The sequence below is a fragment of the Octopus bimaculoides genome, chromosome 6 (genome assembly GCF_046866305.1).
Source record: "Octopus bimaculoides isolate indiv1 chromosome 6, ASM4686630v1, whole genome shotgun sequence".
In the NCBI taxonomy this organism is placed as follows: domain Eukaryota; kingdom Metazoa; phylum Mollusca; class Cephalopoda; order Octopoda; family Octopodidae; genus Octopus; species Octopus bimaculoides.
In genome coordinates, this window is record NC_142933.1 from 81912552 (window position 1) to 81931031 (window position 18480).

The following is an 18480-nucleotide window of genomic DNA, read 5'->3' on the forward strand; positions in this document are numbered from 1 at the left end:
CAAATGTTACCAGAACTTGATTGATAAAGAATACATCTGTAAAAATCTTACTTTCTATAGAGAGAAAAAAGTAAATATAAAAAATATATAAAAAAAAATTCTTAAAATATATATTAAATTTTATATCCTTGGAATTTATAAATAAAAAAGAAGTTAGTGTTACAAACCAAGTATATAACCATATGGTGTTATCACATCTGTCCTGACAAATTTGTTCAGGGGAGCAAAATTGGAAAGAGCAGTTGTTACAGATACAGCCAAACCATGTTGAGAACGGGAGAGAGCCTGAAAATATAAGAAATGAAATGAAACAAAGCTATTATTATGAATGAATACATGGGTAAATGTGTGCTTTTCTTTTGTTTGTGTTTTGTTTTCAGATTTCTTTTCACTGTTTTACAACCATTTCCAGGCTAATCTTAATGGCACAGGGTTTGAAATTTTATATTTGCATGTTAAAACATTGTTAAAACTGTATGCCCTTCATGGTACAAACCATTAGACTATGAAATAGGAGTAGAACCATTTATTTATCAGCAGGCTATCATGGGGCCAACTCAATGACAATGCCATCAGTAGTCCAACACCATAACCTCTGTTATTGTCTCTCATCTTTGTGTGAAAGTGTGTGTAGTCTTACTTGTATGCATGAATGCAAGTTTGAGTTTGTGTGAGCTTGCGTATGTATGTATGTGCATTCAGCCCTAACAGCAAATAGAAAGCTATATTTCACCTTCAGGTGCACCTTATCAATGAAATCATGTGGAATCAATGGTCCATTGTAGGAGATAAGGTCGTGTTGAACAGCGGCTGCAATATTTAGTAACCGTAGCTGGCCCAGGGTTTTCCGGAAGGGATCCAAACCTAACCATTACAAAGAGGAAATGAAATTTGCTGTCAGAAAAAAAAAACCAAAAAAAAAACAAAGCATAAATGTTTAACAGTAGTATGACCAAAACAATTCACAGAGATCTCTGAAACAGCTGCTACTAAAAAATAAAAATGCTTAGATTGAATAAATGTGAAAACATGCTCAACCAATGCTATGGGACATAATACTACCTTTTAGAAAACTATTCATCACTTTTTACATAATTTTAAAATATGAAGAGAAGATGAATACCTTTCTGTCTCAGATTCATTTAACAGGTAAACAGGACTTCTAAAAAGTTTTAGCATAAATTTAATAGCTATCAGTAAAATAATGAGAATAATTTAAAAACAATGCTTAAAATAAGAATTGCAAAGCATATACAGAAATGCATTTATTACAGTAAATGTTATACTATTATGAAAACATTCTATTTATATTAGTTGGATTTGTATAAAAATGAATAAATTGTGTACACAAAGGGTTGAAAATTTTAGTTGCTTTTAAGTTTCAGGTCAGCTCTGCTAGCACAGACTTATAAGCATTTCAGTTGTAACCATCTCATCTTTTCTTAGCAAACATAGAATATCTAGATTGACACTATCCAACATGTATTTTGTGTTTCATGATAATTAGTGTGACTTGAAGGAAATTTGGCTGCTATCATTAAAGAGTGAAGTAAGCTTCATCATTTTAAGTGAAGAAGTAAATGTTTATTTTGAAAATCATAAAAGAAAATAAGCTCAAATTCAGTGATTAAAAACAAATTTTAGTCAGCTGAAAGCAAGCCACAAAGGTTAACAAACACATGATTGTTTGCTCCAAGTATAAAGGTTTTAGTTAAAAATATACATGTAGCAGTGGTAGCCAAACAAATCCATTTATATGGAAAAATTATATTAAGGATAACAACAAGCAAGATGCAAATGATATCTTATGATCTAAAAAAAAAACCATGTGGAGTAACTGATATTTTAAATGATTACCAAATCTTCAATTTGACTGCCTAGATTTTAACATTTTTTATTGCCTTTGCACAGCTTCTAACGCTGGAGATGTACTACGGTATCAGCTGTTCACTACCAGTGAACTAAGGCAACACCTCTTATTTTTCGAGCACCTTCATGACCACAGCATTAATTTGCTTGCTCCATCTATGCCATGTGTGGTTGTCCCTTTCTGGATATCAACAGGCTGGAGCCAGACCAGAATCTCTGAGCTTGCTGGATGCAACACTGTCACCATCAATGGCTTCAGTTTCATTCCCACCATTATTCAAAATATTTTGTTTTTTCATTGTCACTCATATGAGGTAGCGATTATCAGATTGCGCAATTACCAGTGTTTTTATTGTGACACCATCACTAGATGTATCATTAATCACGCCATGGGGAGGCTCCACCAGTTTCCTTTCATTATTATTATCATCACTGATATCACTGTTTTTATGTGTAGTAGCAACAGTGGTGGCAGCAACAGTAGCAGGGGTGGGGGTAGTGGTAAGAGTAGTAGTTGGGCCTCAGATTCCTGTTATCAGAGTAGTAGTAGTTGTAGTATTAGCAGCTGCAGCATATTATCATTATTTTTATTTTTATCATTATCACCATCATCACCACTACCATTGTTATTATCATTATTACTATTTCTATTTATTATTAAAAGATTTTATTAAATGTTCTTTATTTTCAACTTTTGTCTTGTACTTGAGATAATCATAAATATGTGGTTGTTCAAGGAAATAGTTGGGTAACAGATCAAATTCTACAGATCTATAAATAGATTTGGCAGATGGTGGGGACAAAAGAATCTTTGCACCTTTGCGTCAGCAGAGGTCAAATGTGTTTACTACTATCAGTGACCATTGAGAACACTGCCCTTGGCCTTGAAAAGAAACAATTTAACCTGTTCTATTTGTAATTACTGGTAGAAAAAACAATAATATATATATATATATATATATATATATATATATATCAATATCTATAAAAGAGAGGATGTTTGTGTGTGTGTGTGTACGTGAATGTGGTTTATGCATGTCCACAAATTAGCACGCATGTCACTCCAATTTTAAGAGAAGATTCGGAATGACCCTATGTGCATTTTAGTGAACTTTCTCTCTCAGAGGTACCCGTGTATACCTGTAAAAATTGATAAACTTTTACCAATTTTGAAGTTTGTTGACATGGCGAAGTCAAATCTGTGCGTAAGCGCGTGAAAGAGAGACAGAGAGACAGACAGACAGAGAGAGAGAGAAAGAAAGAAAGAAATAGTGTGTTTGTGACAGTGGGAGGGATACAGTGTTTGCTAGCGTCCCCTCACAAAAAAATGAAAAAAGTGGGTAAGGCAGACAGAAATCAAAGCAAATTTTTCTAAGCAAGACAGAGTTTACTTTGCTAGTGTCTAAAAAAAAAAAAAAAAAAAAAAGAAAAAGTGGAAAGGGAGGCAGAAAGTGTATTAGGAATGAAAATGTAGCTAAGACAGAGTAAGTGTAAAATGTAAAAGGCATTTTTTTTTCTTAAACATGAGATATAGTTTAAAATATACGATGTTTTTGAAAGACACTATATTCTATAATGAGATTATATATACTTTCTCACACAACAGTTCAAATATATTTATTTTAAATCATTTATTTGTTTTAAATCGTTCATCTTTCTCCCACCTCTCACTCTCACACACACGCACATATACTACTTTGGGAGCGAAATAGTTTTGTTTATATTTCCCAACTATGAAACAAAAATATAACAATTTGTCAATCCACCCCCCAACCCATTTTTCTGACCACAAAAAGGGTTTGGTAATTTTTCAGATTAACACCCAAACGATTTCCACTTGGGTGTTACAGTTAGGGTTTTAGGGTTAGGGTTAGGATTAGGGTTAAGGTTAGTGTTAGGGTTAGGATTAGGGTTGGTGTTAGGGTTACGGTTTTAGGGTCAGGGTTAGGGTTAGGGTTTAGGATTAGAGTTAACCTAGAAGGGACAGGCCCCTTATTTTTTGGTTATGGCTGTTGGTAAGTTTTCCTAAGTTACTCCAATTCACATCCCCAATGCAAACCTTCAGATCAACCTTTTCCTATGCAGATCTCGAATGCAACTTTAAAAAAAAAAACAGTCGATGAGTGGAAATAACCAATAAACTGATTCCTTATGGGATTTCCCAATCAAATTGCTAGTATATATATATATATATATATATATATATATATGTATATTCACGTCGTTGAATTTTTGAATTTCTGAATTCAATTGTGTTGTTGCAATACAAGGTACGTTTACGTATTTGGGTAATATATTAAAGTTTTTAAGTTTTCTTGAGATGTTCGTTTGTCTGTCCAGTTGGAGAATACAGTAGTACTTTTGCAATGAAAAGGATGTTTACATTTCCAAATACTCAGGAAGAGACAAAAAGAAAAGAAAACGAATTATTATTATTATTATTTTGCCTGGTGTGCTTTTATTATTATTAAGGTAGCAAGCCGGTAGAATTGTTAGCATGCCAGGCAAAATGCTTAGCGGCATTTTGCCTGTCTTTACATTCTGAGTTCAAATTCTGCCACCCTAACCCTAACCCTAACCCTACTTTGCCTTTCATCCTTTCAGGGTTAATAAAATAAGTACCAGTGCTGCGGTCAATGTAAATGACTTAGCCCCTCCCCCCAAATTACTCGCCTTGTGCTAAAATTTGAAATAATAATTATTATTATTACTATTATTATTAAGGTGGAGAGCTGGCAGAATCATTAGCGCACCAGGCAAAATGCTTAGCAGCATTTCATCCATCCTAACATTCCGAGTTCAAATTCTGTCGAGGTTGACTTCACCTTTCATCCTTTCGGGATTGATGAAATAAGTACCAGTGACACACTGAGGACAATGTAATCGACTAAACCCCTTCCTCAAAATTTCAAGCTTGTGCCTATAACTAGAAAGGATTATTTCATTACTAAGGCAGTGAGCTAACAGAATCATTAACACGCCAAGCAAAATGCTTAGCAGTATTTCATCTGCTGCAATGTTCTGAGTTCAAATTCTGCCAAGGTTGACTTTGCCTTTCATCCTTTCAGGATCAATAAATTAAGTACCAGTGAAACACTGAGGTTGAGACAATCAACTAGACCCCTCCCACCAAAAAATTTCAGGCCTTGTGCCTATAGTAGAAAGGATTATTATTATTATGATTATTCCATTGAGACTGACTTTGGAGGTCGATAAAACAAGCACAAGTTGAGTGCTGGGGTTGATGTAATTAACTTATCCCCACCCTGAAATTACTGGCTTTGTGCCTTTAATAGAATGGATTATTATTATTATTATTATTATTATTATTATTCCATTGAGGTTGACTTTGCCTTTCATCTCAGAGTTGATGACAAAAAAGTATCGGTTGAGCACTGAAGTCGATGAAGTCAACTAGCTCCTCCTTCCTGACAAAATTCCAAGTCTTGTGTCTTGTAGAAAGGATTATTATTATTATTATTATTATTATTACTGAGTGAGAGGGCAATGCATGCCATCAAAGTGACACTGGGGTAAAATATACGAAGCCCAGTATACCCATCATGACTACCTGTCTGATAAGGGTACACCAAGCACATGCATCACAACCGTACATGCGCAACATGGTGGTCTCATATCAAGATAAACAGTGCATGACCTTGCAGGTGAGGTCCAGTTAGAATTTTCTTCAGGTCATGTAGCCTGTTATGCTCAAAAGGTCTCTGAATAAGGGTTATTTAAGGATGTTGAACAAAACACCCATGTTTCCAAAGATGAATTATCCAAACCCCAAAGAATTCCTCTCAACACATGGCTATGGTGCTCCCCCACTACTTCTGCTCTTGATCAGAGATGCACATATCATCAGCCACGAAGGGACATGCTCAACTGGTTACGGTCAAACAACTGACAAGCAAATCTGTGGTATTAAGCAGAATATTTGCTGTAGCTCATCTTTTATACCAAGACAAAACAATGATAACACTTCCAATCAGTTAAGATCAAAAGCCATGAGAGTCACTGCCTGGTACTGCATTATTATTATTATTATCATTGTTCAGTAGTTTTATTTTTTATAACGTGCTTTCACTTCACTACCGAGCGCAGCTCTGTGTGCCTTGGGTATGTGCTGTGGTTTGCTGTGATGCTCTATTATTATTATTATTATTATTATTATTTGGTCCATGTAAGATGGGCAGTGCCAATAAGCTTCCAAGTCTGGTGAGACTGATGTGGCTGGTGATGATTTGCTGATGGATGCTTATAGGCGAGTTCTAGTGAATGTAGTTCTGAAGAGTAATAATTGGTGAAATGTTAATAAGGGATGGGAGCATAGGAGAGATGATGAGAAGAAAGTAATAACTTGTCAGTAGGGGTAGGGGTCTGTATACGCTGGAATATGAACAATTGTAGTGATGATAGAAGAGAGAGAACACAGCATTGCAAGGAGTTAATGATTGCATCATCATCATCATCATCCTCATTATCATCACTGTCACTGATACAACTACTGCTGCCATCATTATCATCATGCACATTAGCATTACACATCCAGTAAAACATACTTGCTTCATTTCTTTCCAGTCTTCAAAACACCCACCATTGTATTCACTACCATGCAACATTGCAATTCATGTACAAGCAACATATAATCTACTCTCCATTCAGAGAAAGCATCACTTTGTTGCCAGTAGATGTAATAGCTTCCTGAACCATTTCCACCCCATTTTTACTCTAGTCATGATGCATTTAGAACAACTTCCACTGTTAATTAGGTCATCTAAGTAAAAAAAAGCTATCAACTACTTCTGAGGAATTTTCTGAGCATTTGAAAGAATTTATTTTACGAGGGCTCTTATTGTTAACTATTCCTGTACACCTATTACATAAAAATTCTTTCTTATCTGTCATCCTGTTTGTGATCCCACTGCACTTATGCACCCATAGTTTTCATTAGGTATACCATATGGAAATCTCAGCTATTCCTTGTTTGCATCTCAAACAGAGCCACTTATACAGAAGATTCAGCTATGAAAACTAAGTTATACATATACAGAGTGAATAATTATTTGCTAATCAATCTTAGCCTTCAGTTTTGGCTGTAATCTAAATGCATGTACATGTAAGCAGATGCTAAGTCTCAGATATGTAAGCAAGGCTCAAATGCAGGTTGTACTTATGATTTGTGAAGATGAAGCTTAGTGACTGGATGATCTGCTGACAGTAGACCAGACAACACCACCATCCAGTGCAACTTTTGTACAAATGATTACAGTTGTAAACAAACACACATACATGTGTGTTTGTGTGTGTGTGTATGTGTGTGTCTCTCTCTCTCTCTCCATATATATATATATCATCATCATCATCATCATCATCATCATCATCATTGTTTAACGTCTACTTTCCATGCTAGCATGGGTTGGACGATTTGACTGAGGACTGGTGAAACCGGATGGCAACACCAGGCTCCAATCTAAATTTGGCAGAGTTTCTACAGCTGGATGCCCTTCCTAACGCCAACCACTCAGAGAGTGTAGTAGGTGCTTTTACGTGTCACCTGCACGAAGGCCAGTCAGGCGATACTGGCAACGGCCATGCTTGAAATGGTGTCTTTTATGTGCCACCCGCACAAGCCAGTCCAGGGGCACTGGCAACGATCTCGCTCGAAAATCCTACGGGAGCCAGTCAGGCGGTACTGGCAATGGCCACGCTCAAAATGGTGCATCTCATGTGCCACCCGCACAAGAGCCAGTCCAGGGGCACTGGCAACGATCTTACTTGGCTTGCCGGGTCTTCTCACGCACAGCACATTTCCAAAGGTCTCGGTCAGTAGTCATCGCCTCGGTGAGGCCCAATGTACGAAGGTCTTGCCTCACCACCTCAGCCCAGGTCTTCCTGGGCCTACCTCTTCCACGGGTTCCCTCAACTGTTAGGGTGTGGCACTTTTTCACGCAGCTATCCTCATCCATTCTCACCACATGTCCATACCAGCGCAATCATCTCTCTTGCACATCACAACTGATGCTTTGTGTGTGTCTGTAGGTAGGTGTTCAGATGGGCAAGCAAGCAGGCAAGTATGTAGGAAGAGACATATGACAGTCTTCTTTCAGCTTCTATCTTCCAAATTCACAAAGCTTTGGTTGGGCTGGGGCAAAAAATAGAAGATACTTGCCTAAAGTATCACACAGTGGGACTGAATGCAAAACCACGTGGTTGGAAAACAAACTTTTCAACCACATAGCTATATAACTCAATGCAGTATTTTATTGTATTTCTGTGGAAAGACCAATAAGATTGATTACTCATTGATATATACCTCCATCCTTTCAAAATAATCGCCTTTACTGAGAGTATAAACTATGAATGTTTATGCAACCAATAAACCACTGACCTAAAGAAGTTCTTCTATGCTATTCTTTGCACATGAATTAGGTTTGATATTCCTCTATTCCATTAAAGTCATACTTGCTATTCTCATATTCCATCTTTTTTACACAGTAAGTTTTGTTTGTCGATGTCTTTTAAAACTTAGAAACACAAAACATGATGATTGATTAATTGGTTTTATAGGACTACAAGTCAATGAATGTTGAAGCTATTTCACCAGAGTGTCAACACTGCTACAGCCTGAATTAACATTTTGTGCAGGTGTCTGACTTTGTAGAACTAATCAACCCACCAAAGTAAGAGACAAAATGTAAGGAAAATTGTTTAGTTATTCTAAATCCACATAGAAATGAAAGCATTACTAATTAAAATAATAAGTGAAAGTGGGATTATAAGTGCATGGATTAATTAAGCAGTCAATTTGAAACTAATTATGCATCTAAGCAATATGTTACCAACAGACAACAAAGGATTATACTATCATTTTCAGAGAAATAAAAAATCCAGTTAATTAAAACATCATCATACAAAATGTTTGAAATGTCTGGGGTTTTTTTTTGCCATGACTCAACATTCAGTAGGGTTAAATAAATTTGTATAGATTAACTCAGTTATTAGTACTAAGAATAAATATTATACTAATGTAACTGATGACATAATTTCATATAAATTTAATCAATTTATATATTTAAAATGATAAACGCTTACATACATGGCTATATCAAGGTGTAGCAAAATCTATACAATCAAAGGGGAGACCCCACTAAACTAAGAAAATTTTATAGTTCTAATCCCTAGTTAGAACTATTTTACTTCACTCATATCCCTGAAAAACACATGAATATCACAGCATCTCAACTGCCTTCCCTAAAAGTATAGGAGTTGTTCCTAATAAAGAAAAACAATATATTTGAAAGAGTGAACAAATAAAATAACTATATAAGAGATAATTAAAATAAGCACACAGTGGCCAACTAAAATAAGAATACGAAGGAAAATTAAATTAGTGTATAGAGGCCAATCAAAAAAATATATGAGTCAATTAAGTATACAGGGACCAATTATACTGCATATAGTATACAGAGGCCAAATAAAATAATATACAGGAGACAACTGAAACAGTATGTAGAGTCAATTAAAATAAGTAGATAGTATTTTTTTCTAATGATTTCAAATGATTTGCTCTAGAAGAGCTGTGTCTATGGCCTTAACAAAGCCTTCCAAGACTGGTGAGAGTGATGTCTTGTCATCATCTTAAATCCCAGTTTTCCATGCTTGCATGGATCAGACAGTTTATTGAGGTAGATTTTCTTTGGTTGGATGCCTTTCCTGTTGCCAACCCTTTCTTGTTTCCAAGCAAGGTATTACTTCCCCATGACCAGACATGTACTTGCAGAATACTGGAAATGAATGATATTCATTTGTAACAATCATGCAATTTCAAGACAAGGAGAATACAAACATTCACACACATACATACACATATATACATATGTATATCTGATGAGCTTTTTTCAGTTTCCATCAACTAAATCCACTTACAAGGTTTTGATTAGCCTGACAGTAATAATGAACCTGAAACCATGTAAATGGAAAGGAAACTTCTTAATCACACAGCCACACCTGTGCCTACAAATCAATGACTGCAGTGAAAACATATGAAGGAAGGATAAATGTAGCAATTAATGTAGGTGGGTAAGTAGACACAATATGGGTGATGAGAGGAGAAACAAGTGAAAGGGATGAGCCTCGGTGAAGGTGACACAAGACAAACCAGCTCCAAGAAACAGAGACCACTGTAGCAGCAATAGGAAGAATGAAGAGACAAGTTAATTTGTGAGCCAATGGTTGAAGTGTATTGGTAATTGACCACATGTCAATCAGTCAGGTAGTTACTTTTTTTTTCAAATGGTCAATGATGTTTGCTTATATAGTGGTAACACCATCCCAGGTGTGAGAGTAATGATCTAGTCAAAATAAATATACAAAGCCTACTAAAATTGTCAAAAGATGGTTAATATATTAATAACAATTATTAAAGCTCAAATATATGAATAGATACAAAGCACAACTGAAAATATATTCAAAAATTGTTAAAATTGTTACAATCATTAGTAATAAAGTTAAATCTTCAAAATATATACTCAAACAAATCTAAATGTGATGCACTGACACACAGAAATTAGTCATCAGTGTAACATCCCCTTTTCTTTGCTTTCAAGGTTCAGATGGAAAGTATTGAAGCAGATTTTCTATAGTAAGATGCCCTTCCTGTCTAACCCAAACTTGTTTCAAAGCAAGGTAATATTTTCCCATAGCCAGATATTCTTTCAGAGAATACTGAAAATAAATGACATTGCTTGCATGGCAGTGACACTTATTTACAACAATCACATGTCAAGACAAGGAGACAAACATACACACACTCACACAAACATACGTATATATATCATCATCACATTGTCCACATCCCATTCTGGCATGGGCTGGACATATACTAGCTTAAAAGCCACCCTATTAGGCAGCTTTTAAGCTAGTATATAGCTTTTAAGCAACTGACCCTGAATGGGAAGATCTGCAAACAGATCTCTGACTTGTTTTGGAGAATTTGTTGCAATTGCTTCTTCCAGAGTCATATCCCAATGATGATCATATTCGTTGCAAAAAAATCATGTAAAAAAAATTGCCAAAAACGATCGCAGTAATGAAAACATCGGAATACAAAATTTCGGGATTGCAGGTCCGGATCTGGCCCAGAATGTTTTTAATTTACTCACGGAGTTAACCTTTAGATTATGAAAATTGTTTTTTTTTTTTTTAGAAATAATACATTTCTAAATCTCTCAGAGAGATTTATGTAGTAGTGATATGATGAAGTAGTTGTATGCTGTCAACTTAATGTGACAGTCCCCTGAAGGGAATAATACTACTGTTGGTTAGACCTAGGAAGCTGCATCGCTTCCTGTCAGCCTTGTAAACATAAGGACACAGGAAATGTTTTTGTCTCTCTTTCTCTCACTCTCTTCTTTCTCTCTCTCTGTCTTCACCACCGCCCTCACCGTCTCTATGCCTACTATTACTCTCACCCCATCATGAGAAATAGTAGGAGTGTCATTGAATAGTGAGAGAGGGAGGAGTCTAAATGTGACACACTGACACACACAAATTAGTTTGAGCATTTATTATATTAGATGTGTGTGTGCGTGAATAAACAGCTGTAAAAACCATGGCAAAACAGATCTAAAACTTGGTGCAGGTCTCTTAGATAGCTCCTGTCAAACCGTCCAACCTATGTGAGCATGGAAAATGGACATTAACAGATGATGATTACACACACAACAGGCTTCTTCGGTTTCCATCTAGCAAATCCACTCGTAAGGCTTTGCTTTGCCTGATGGTAGAGTAGAGGACACTTGCCCAAAGTGCCAGACAGTAGGACAGAACCTGAAACTATATGGTTGGGAAGAAAGCTTCTTAACCACACAGCTATGCCTGCAACTATAAATCAAAAACAATTTCTCTTTTTACTGCTATATCAGTGAGAGAAGAGTTGCAACGTTGAACCTTTACATTTTTCCAGGGTTATCTAAACTTCTGAGAGGAAGTTATCCTTAAACTAAAGACTTGCTCTGAATGCTTGCAATAGAGTAAACTCTGCTTAAGACACTCAAGGGTGGCCATGTGATGGTATTAAACCAGGCAATGGATTAATCAATACATGGTGCATAAGGGATTCAACACATACACAACTAAGGAGATGAGAATATTGATTCTTTATATATGCACAAGGCAACAGGAAAAAAATGAGATTGTGGGTCAATCAAAAGTTGCAGGAGTTTGTCTATGAGTTACATACATAAACACATCACTAAGTGGTATCAAACCCAAGTGGAAACTAACAAACACATATTTACGGGGTGTCACAATAAAATGCACCCAGCACATTCTATAAAAAGGTAGGTGTTAGGAAGTGCTTCCAACCTGAGAAATTATGCCAAAGAAAACAAACAAGCAAGATGTATCCTCTGATCATGCCTAGGAGAGCAACAACTCCAAATAAGAATTAATTCAGACTATGACCATCATCATCATCATCATCGTCGTTTAACGTCCGCTTTCTATGCTAGCATGGGTTGGACGATTTGACTGAGGACTGGTGAAACCAGATGGCTACACCAGGCTCCAATCTGATTTGGCAGAGTTTCTACAGCTGGATGCCCTTCCTAATGCCAACCACTCAGAGAGTGTAGTGGGTGTTTTTACGTGCCACCAGCACGAAGGCCAGTCAGGCGGTACTGGCAATGGCCACACTCAAAATGGTGTATTTTCTGTGCCGTCCACACAAGAGCCAGTCAGGGGCACTGGCAACGAACTCTCTCGAAAGTCCTTACACATGCCACGGGCACAAGTTCCAGAAAGGCGACGCTAGGCACAGGTGCCTTCACGATTTCGCTTTCGCTTGCCTCAATAAGTCTTCGCAAGCTGAGTTTTGTGTCCAATGAAGGAGACGACGTTGGCATGGGTGCCAGTCGTCAAATTTAACTCGATTTTGATTTCACTTGCCTCAACAGGTCTTCGCAAGTGGAGTTTAGTGTCCAATTTACTCGATTTCGATTCACTTGAGATGACGTTGGCATGGGTGCCAGTCGTCGAATTTAACTCGATTTCACTTACCTCAACAGGTCTTCGCAAGTGGAGTTTAGTGTCCAATTTAACTCGATTTTGATTTCACTTGCCTCAACAAGTCTTCGCAAGTGGAGTTTAGTGTCCAATGAAAGAAGGTACGCATAAGTGGACTTGTTGAGGCCTTAGATTTAGGTCTCACTTGGCTTGCCGGGTCATCTCACACACAGAATATTTCCAATTGGCAGAGTTTCTACAGCTGGATGCCCTTCCTAACGCCAACCACTCAGAGAGTGTAGTGGGTGTTTTTACGTGCCACCGGCACGAAGGCCAGTCAGGCGGTACTGGCAACGGCCACGCTCAAAATGGTGTATTTTATGTGCCACCTACACACGAGCCAGTCCAGGGGCACTGGCAACGATCTCTCTCGAAAGTCCTAACACATGCCGCGGGCACAAGTGCCAGAAAGGTGACACTGGGCACAGGTGCCTTCACGATTTCGCTTCCACTTGCCCCAATAAGTCTTCACAAGCTGAGTTTCATGTCCAATGAAGGAGACGACGTTGGCATGGGTGCCAGTTGTCGAATTTAACTCGATTTCGATTTCACTTGTCTCAACAGGTCTTCGCAAGTGGAGTTTAGTGTCCAATTTAACTCGATTTCGATTTCACTTGCCTCAACAGGTCTTCGCAAGTGGAGTTTAGTGTCCAATGGAGGAAGGTACGCATAAGTGGACTAGCTGAGGCCTTAGATGTAGGTCTCACTTGGCTTGCCGGGTTTTCTCATGCACAGCATTTGGTAGAGTATATATATAAACAATGGGCTTTCTGTTTACAAAGTTTTACTCACAAGATATTGGTCAAACTGAGGTTATGATACAAGGCACTTATCCAAGGTGACATGCAGTGAGATCAAAACCAAAATCATATGATTGCAAAATGAACTTCTTAAGCACACAGCCACATCTGTGCATTTAGAATGTACAACATACTTAAATGGGTCCTGAAGTCAAACATTCATTATAAATAGCATCAATAAAGTAAAGGATAGAAAGGAAAAGTAGATACATTGAGATCATGAAACTGAATGAACATTAAAACACAGTGTATAGAGTGAGCCACACAACTGGTATTCATCTCTAATATTAAACAGATGGAATGAGCCACAAAGAAGCAATTCTTAAAACATACCTTCTAAGTGATGGAGAAAATGTGAATTCAATACTGTTGCAGCAGTTTCTTGGTCACAAAGTCTCAGAACAGCCAAGCACCAGACAATTTCAAGCCACTGCATTGGATCATGTTCACGGAAAGTATGAAGACGAGGCATAAAATTAGGCAATATGGCTGCCATATCCTTATTATCATAGACTAAATGAGAAAAGCTAATAACAATTTGTGATATTTCTTTAGGGCCAAGGTGATCTTGGATAGCAAAAATCTTATTAAATACTGCATCCAGTACTGGGGTATGATGCCAACGAAGTTTGGAAAAAGACGTCAAGATGGAGAATAGCAGAACATTACTCTCCAAATGGGGAACCTTTTTTTCCAAAGTGTTGGACATTTTATTCAGCAAATGGTTATCATAGATCTTGAGGCTGCAGCAAGCATAAAGGAGGTTGACCAGATGCATATTACTAAGCTTGAGGCAGCTTTTATTCAGATGATAAATCAAAGCACGTATTAATGGTGTGTTACGATGTTTACGTCGTGACAGCAGGTAAGTCACACGATACAACTCTTTCACATCCATTTTCTCAACCAAATCAAAAGCCCTTGTTTCCACTTTAGAAAATAAGTGGTCACTGTTGTCATCTAAAATGTACATCAATGTAATCAGGTCTTTGGGACAAGAGAGCTCTACCCAACGCTTTTCAATAACACCCAGTGTCTCTGAGAGAAGTTTCTTCCGCAATGGTGTCTCTTGGTGTTGCTTGTGTATAGCAAGTGTTCTAATAAGACTTCCAATGGACATCTTCCATAGAAGCCATTGTACTTGTTTTTCTAAAGATTCTATCAGATAAATATCTTTGTTGCTCATCTGAAATAAAGCTTCCAGACATTGTAGCAAACTACTTGGGCTTAGGGCACGTACATTATTGTGCAGAGTGCTACTAACTTTGTCAAAACGATCATCTTTCAGAAGAACATCAAGATCAATTTGATGGTGTAGCAAATTATTCATCTTGGACAGAAACTGTGGTAGATCTTGAACAGTTAATGATCGTAAATGTACTTGATCTAGTAATAATTCTATATTATCAGTCTCATTAAATTTCCCATACAGGTACAAATTGGCTGCAGCTTGTTTTGTCTTTCTGTTTGTATTGTTATAACTTTGATGTCCACTTTGGTAACTATTGTGGTTAACATTACTATTGGCAGTGTTATTGTGAGCAGCAGGCCGGAAACCAGTTTTAGATTTGAAAGCCTGCGTAGTATACCTATGTACTCCAGTATTATCAACCATTGGAAATTCTGGAGGAAACGGGTGCACTAGCAAACCTCCAGCTTTACAAACATCCGAAATCTGTTGCCGATGACACTGGTATGCAGTCCTGGCATATGCCTGGATGGCAGATGGCTGTCTCCACATAGTCAACATAGAAAATAGTTGAAACTGGAAAAGAAAAAAGATCTTTGCACAATTTATTTGATAAAATACAATTACAAAAACAAATATACAAAGATTAATTAATCTTAGCATGAAGGTTTATTTTAATTAATTAGGAACAAAATTAAAATATTAACCCTTTAGCATTCAGATTACTCTATCAAATGTAATGCTTATTCATTTACATTGTTTTGAATGAATCATGCATTATCTTGTGGCTTCAATACTTCAATGATGCGATTATTTATTTTTAGACTGACATTGTAAGGTAGGTGCAAGATGCTGGATCTGGCCAGTTTGAACATAAAACAGGTAGAATATTTGGGCTTTATATGGTCAATTTAAATACTGAAGGGTTAATGCGCATACTATATCCTAATACAAAAATGATAAAAATAACACAAGGAGTACACCATAAGTGACACATTAGTGTCACAACTAAATCTCTTTATATCATAAATTATCCAAACTGTATATCTAACAAAGTTGATTACAACAACTCATCAGACATTACCATAATGTGCTTACTCCCAACAATCACATAGTAAACAAGCTTCTGACTCTTGCAACACACTCACACATCATTATAGGGTATTTATGAGAGGCCAGTTAAAAGGCTAAAGGGTTAAACACTACTGGAAAATGTGCAGTTTTAGATCAAGATAATAATCATTACATTGCTTTATATATATATACCCTGAAAACAGATTTTTCCATTTGATTGAGTCAGGAATGAAAACCTGAATCAACTCCCATTCAAAATTAGTTGAGTTTTCAAATCAAAGCAAAAAGGTTTTATGTTCACATTTATCTTGAAAGATGTTTGCCAAAATAGCTACTCTGAACATAACATGATGTTTAGTTTATAGTAAATAAATACAAGTGTGGGAGGTTTGAAAAACGTACTTTATTGTTGAATAGTTCCAGCAGACTATAGCAGAAAGGTGGGTGATCATTGCTGTACAACATACTATCTATATGAGGGATGATTAAAAGATGTACAACTTGGGTAATGAATATAAAGGACTGACAATAAATGGAGAAGAATGAACTGAGTACACCAGCTCATGGAATAAGATTATTAATTTATGAGGAAACTGTTATAACCCAACTCTCTCACCATCTTGAGGAACCTCATCAGGTTTGCATATACTCCATGGAATCTAACTATACACCCCACTAATCATTTGGTATCAACATCCACTCTTGCTATTTGTCATCAACTTCTCACCATCCATCACTCTTTCAGTCCTATCCTCTTTAATGCATTGATTACACTCTGGTAAGTGTAAACTTGGGAGGATCCTTTAGTCTTGTCAAAGACACAATAAGTAGCCTAGTGCAGGTACCATGAAAAAAATGTACCCAGTACACTCTGATCTTAAGAAGGGCATCCAGCTGTAGAAATCAAACCAGAGATAAAACTTATGAGCGAGATGTAGTTCCACAATCCATCTAGGAGAGTAGCAAGGATAAAGGAGATACCTTAGAGAGGAGTAATTACAGAGGTATCAACTGCTGGTATCAAAGAAAGAGATGTAGCACAACCAAGGATAAGAAGTAGATGAGAAGTAGTTCAGTTTTGGGGTAGAGAGAAGTGCCACTAATGTTCTCTTCTTAGTAAGGCAACTGCACAAGAAGTATTTAGCCAAAAGTAAACCAGTGTATTTGGCTTTCATAAACCTGAAGAAAGCCTTCAACAGGGTGCCTCATTCCTAAATCTGGTGGTTGTTATGAAAGCTAGGAGTATGAATGGCTGGTGAGAGCCATCCAAACCATGCACAAGTCTTCTGGTAGTAAGGTGAGAGTTAAAAATGAGTAGTGGAAAATTTGGTGAGCAGGTAGAAATTTACCAGGGTTTGGCTCACAATTCCTTCTATATATCATAGCCCTCCAGACTATAATAGAGGAGTTTAAGACTAGTTACCCATGAGAACTTTTATGCTGTTGAACTTGTTTTTATAGTTAAAGCTGTAGTAAATTCGAGGTGAGGATGCAATTTCTGGAATTAAAAGGTTTTAAAGTTAACTTAGAAAAGACTAAAGCCCTAGTAAACAGGAAAACAGATGGTACACTTATCCCTTCAGGAAAATGGTCTGGTTTGAAATATAGAAAAGGTGTAGCTAGTAATTTCATATGGTGTATCCAGTGTAAACATTAAGAAGTCACAAAAAACAGATTTTTCTCAAATGCTTATGAGGATCCTTAGAGGTATTAGACAATTTGTTATTTAGGTGATAATTAGCAGTAAAGGAGGATGTTCTGAAAGTATAGTTGCTAAGATACGAACTGGCCAGAGAAAGTTCAGAGCAGTTACCTTTGTTGGTAACAAAAGCCTCTCTCTCAGAATGTAAGGCAGATTGTATGATGCATTATAAACAGCAATGCCATATGGTAGTGAAGTGTGAGCCCTGAGTGCAGAAGACAGGCAAGAAACTAAAAAAAACTATGTAGAAATTAAGCTAGCATGCTCCACTGGATGTGCAATGCCAGTGTGCATGTACGACAATGCAAAACGTGTTGAGGAAAATGTCATAAAAGGCATCAGATGTAGTATGCTACAGAAAAGACTACACTAGTATGGTCATATGATATATATGGATAAAGACATGCTGATCACTAAATGTAGAAACAATTTGTGGAAGAAGGAGACCCAGGAAGATGTAGAATCTGACCTCAGGTTGTTGAGGCTCATGAAGGAAATGATGAAGACCAAAATGAAAGGTGGTTTGTTGTGCTCCCAAGAGCATATTGCTAATGTCTATGCCCCCACACTTAATCTGTACCTATCAGGCCTTCCCAGAAACACATCTTTGTAATACCCATCCCTCCCTCACATATCTAACTAGAACACTATTTCTTAGCTACTGTAGTTATATCAGAACAGAACTGCTCATATTCTCTCGACTTTTTGCTTGACCAGGTAAAAATAACAAATTCCCTACATTGACATTCTATCATCTTAGAAAATGACACTTTGGT

The 18480-nt window shown here is 36.9% G+C and overlaps 1 protein-coding gene across 2 annotated transcripts in view; it reads right to left on the reverse strand.

Annotated features, from left to right (window-relative positions):
- Positions 1-18480, reverse strand: part of LOC106878401 (FAST kinase domain-containing protein 4) — a 32234-nt gene that overhangs the window by 10279 nt on the left and 3475 nt on the right. For both annotated transcript variants that reach the window (XM_014927601.3, XM_014927602.3), the window contains exons 2-4: positions 14073-15504; positions 734-864; positions 168-285 (exon numbers count right to left, since the gene is read on the reverse strand). In XM_014927601.3, coding sequence (XP_014783087.1) covers positions 168-285; positions 734-864; positions 14073-15504 — 1681 coding nt within the window. The remainder of the gene's footprint in view (positions 1-167; positions 286-733; positions 865-14072; positions 15505-18480) is intronic.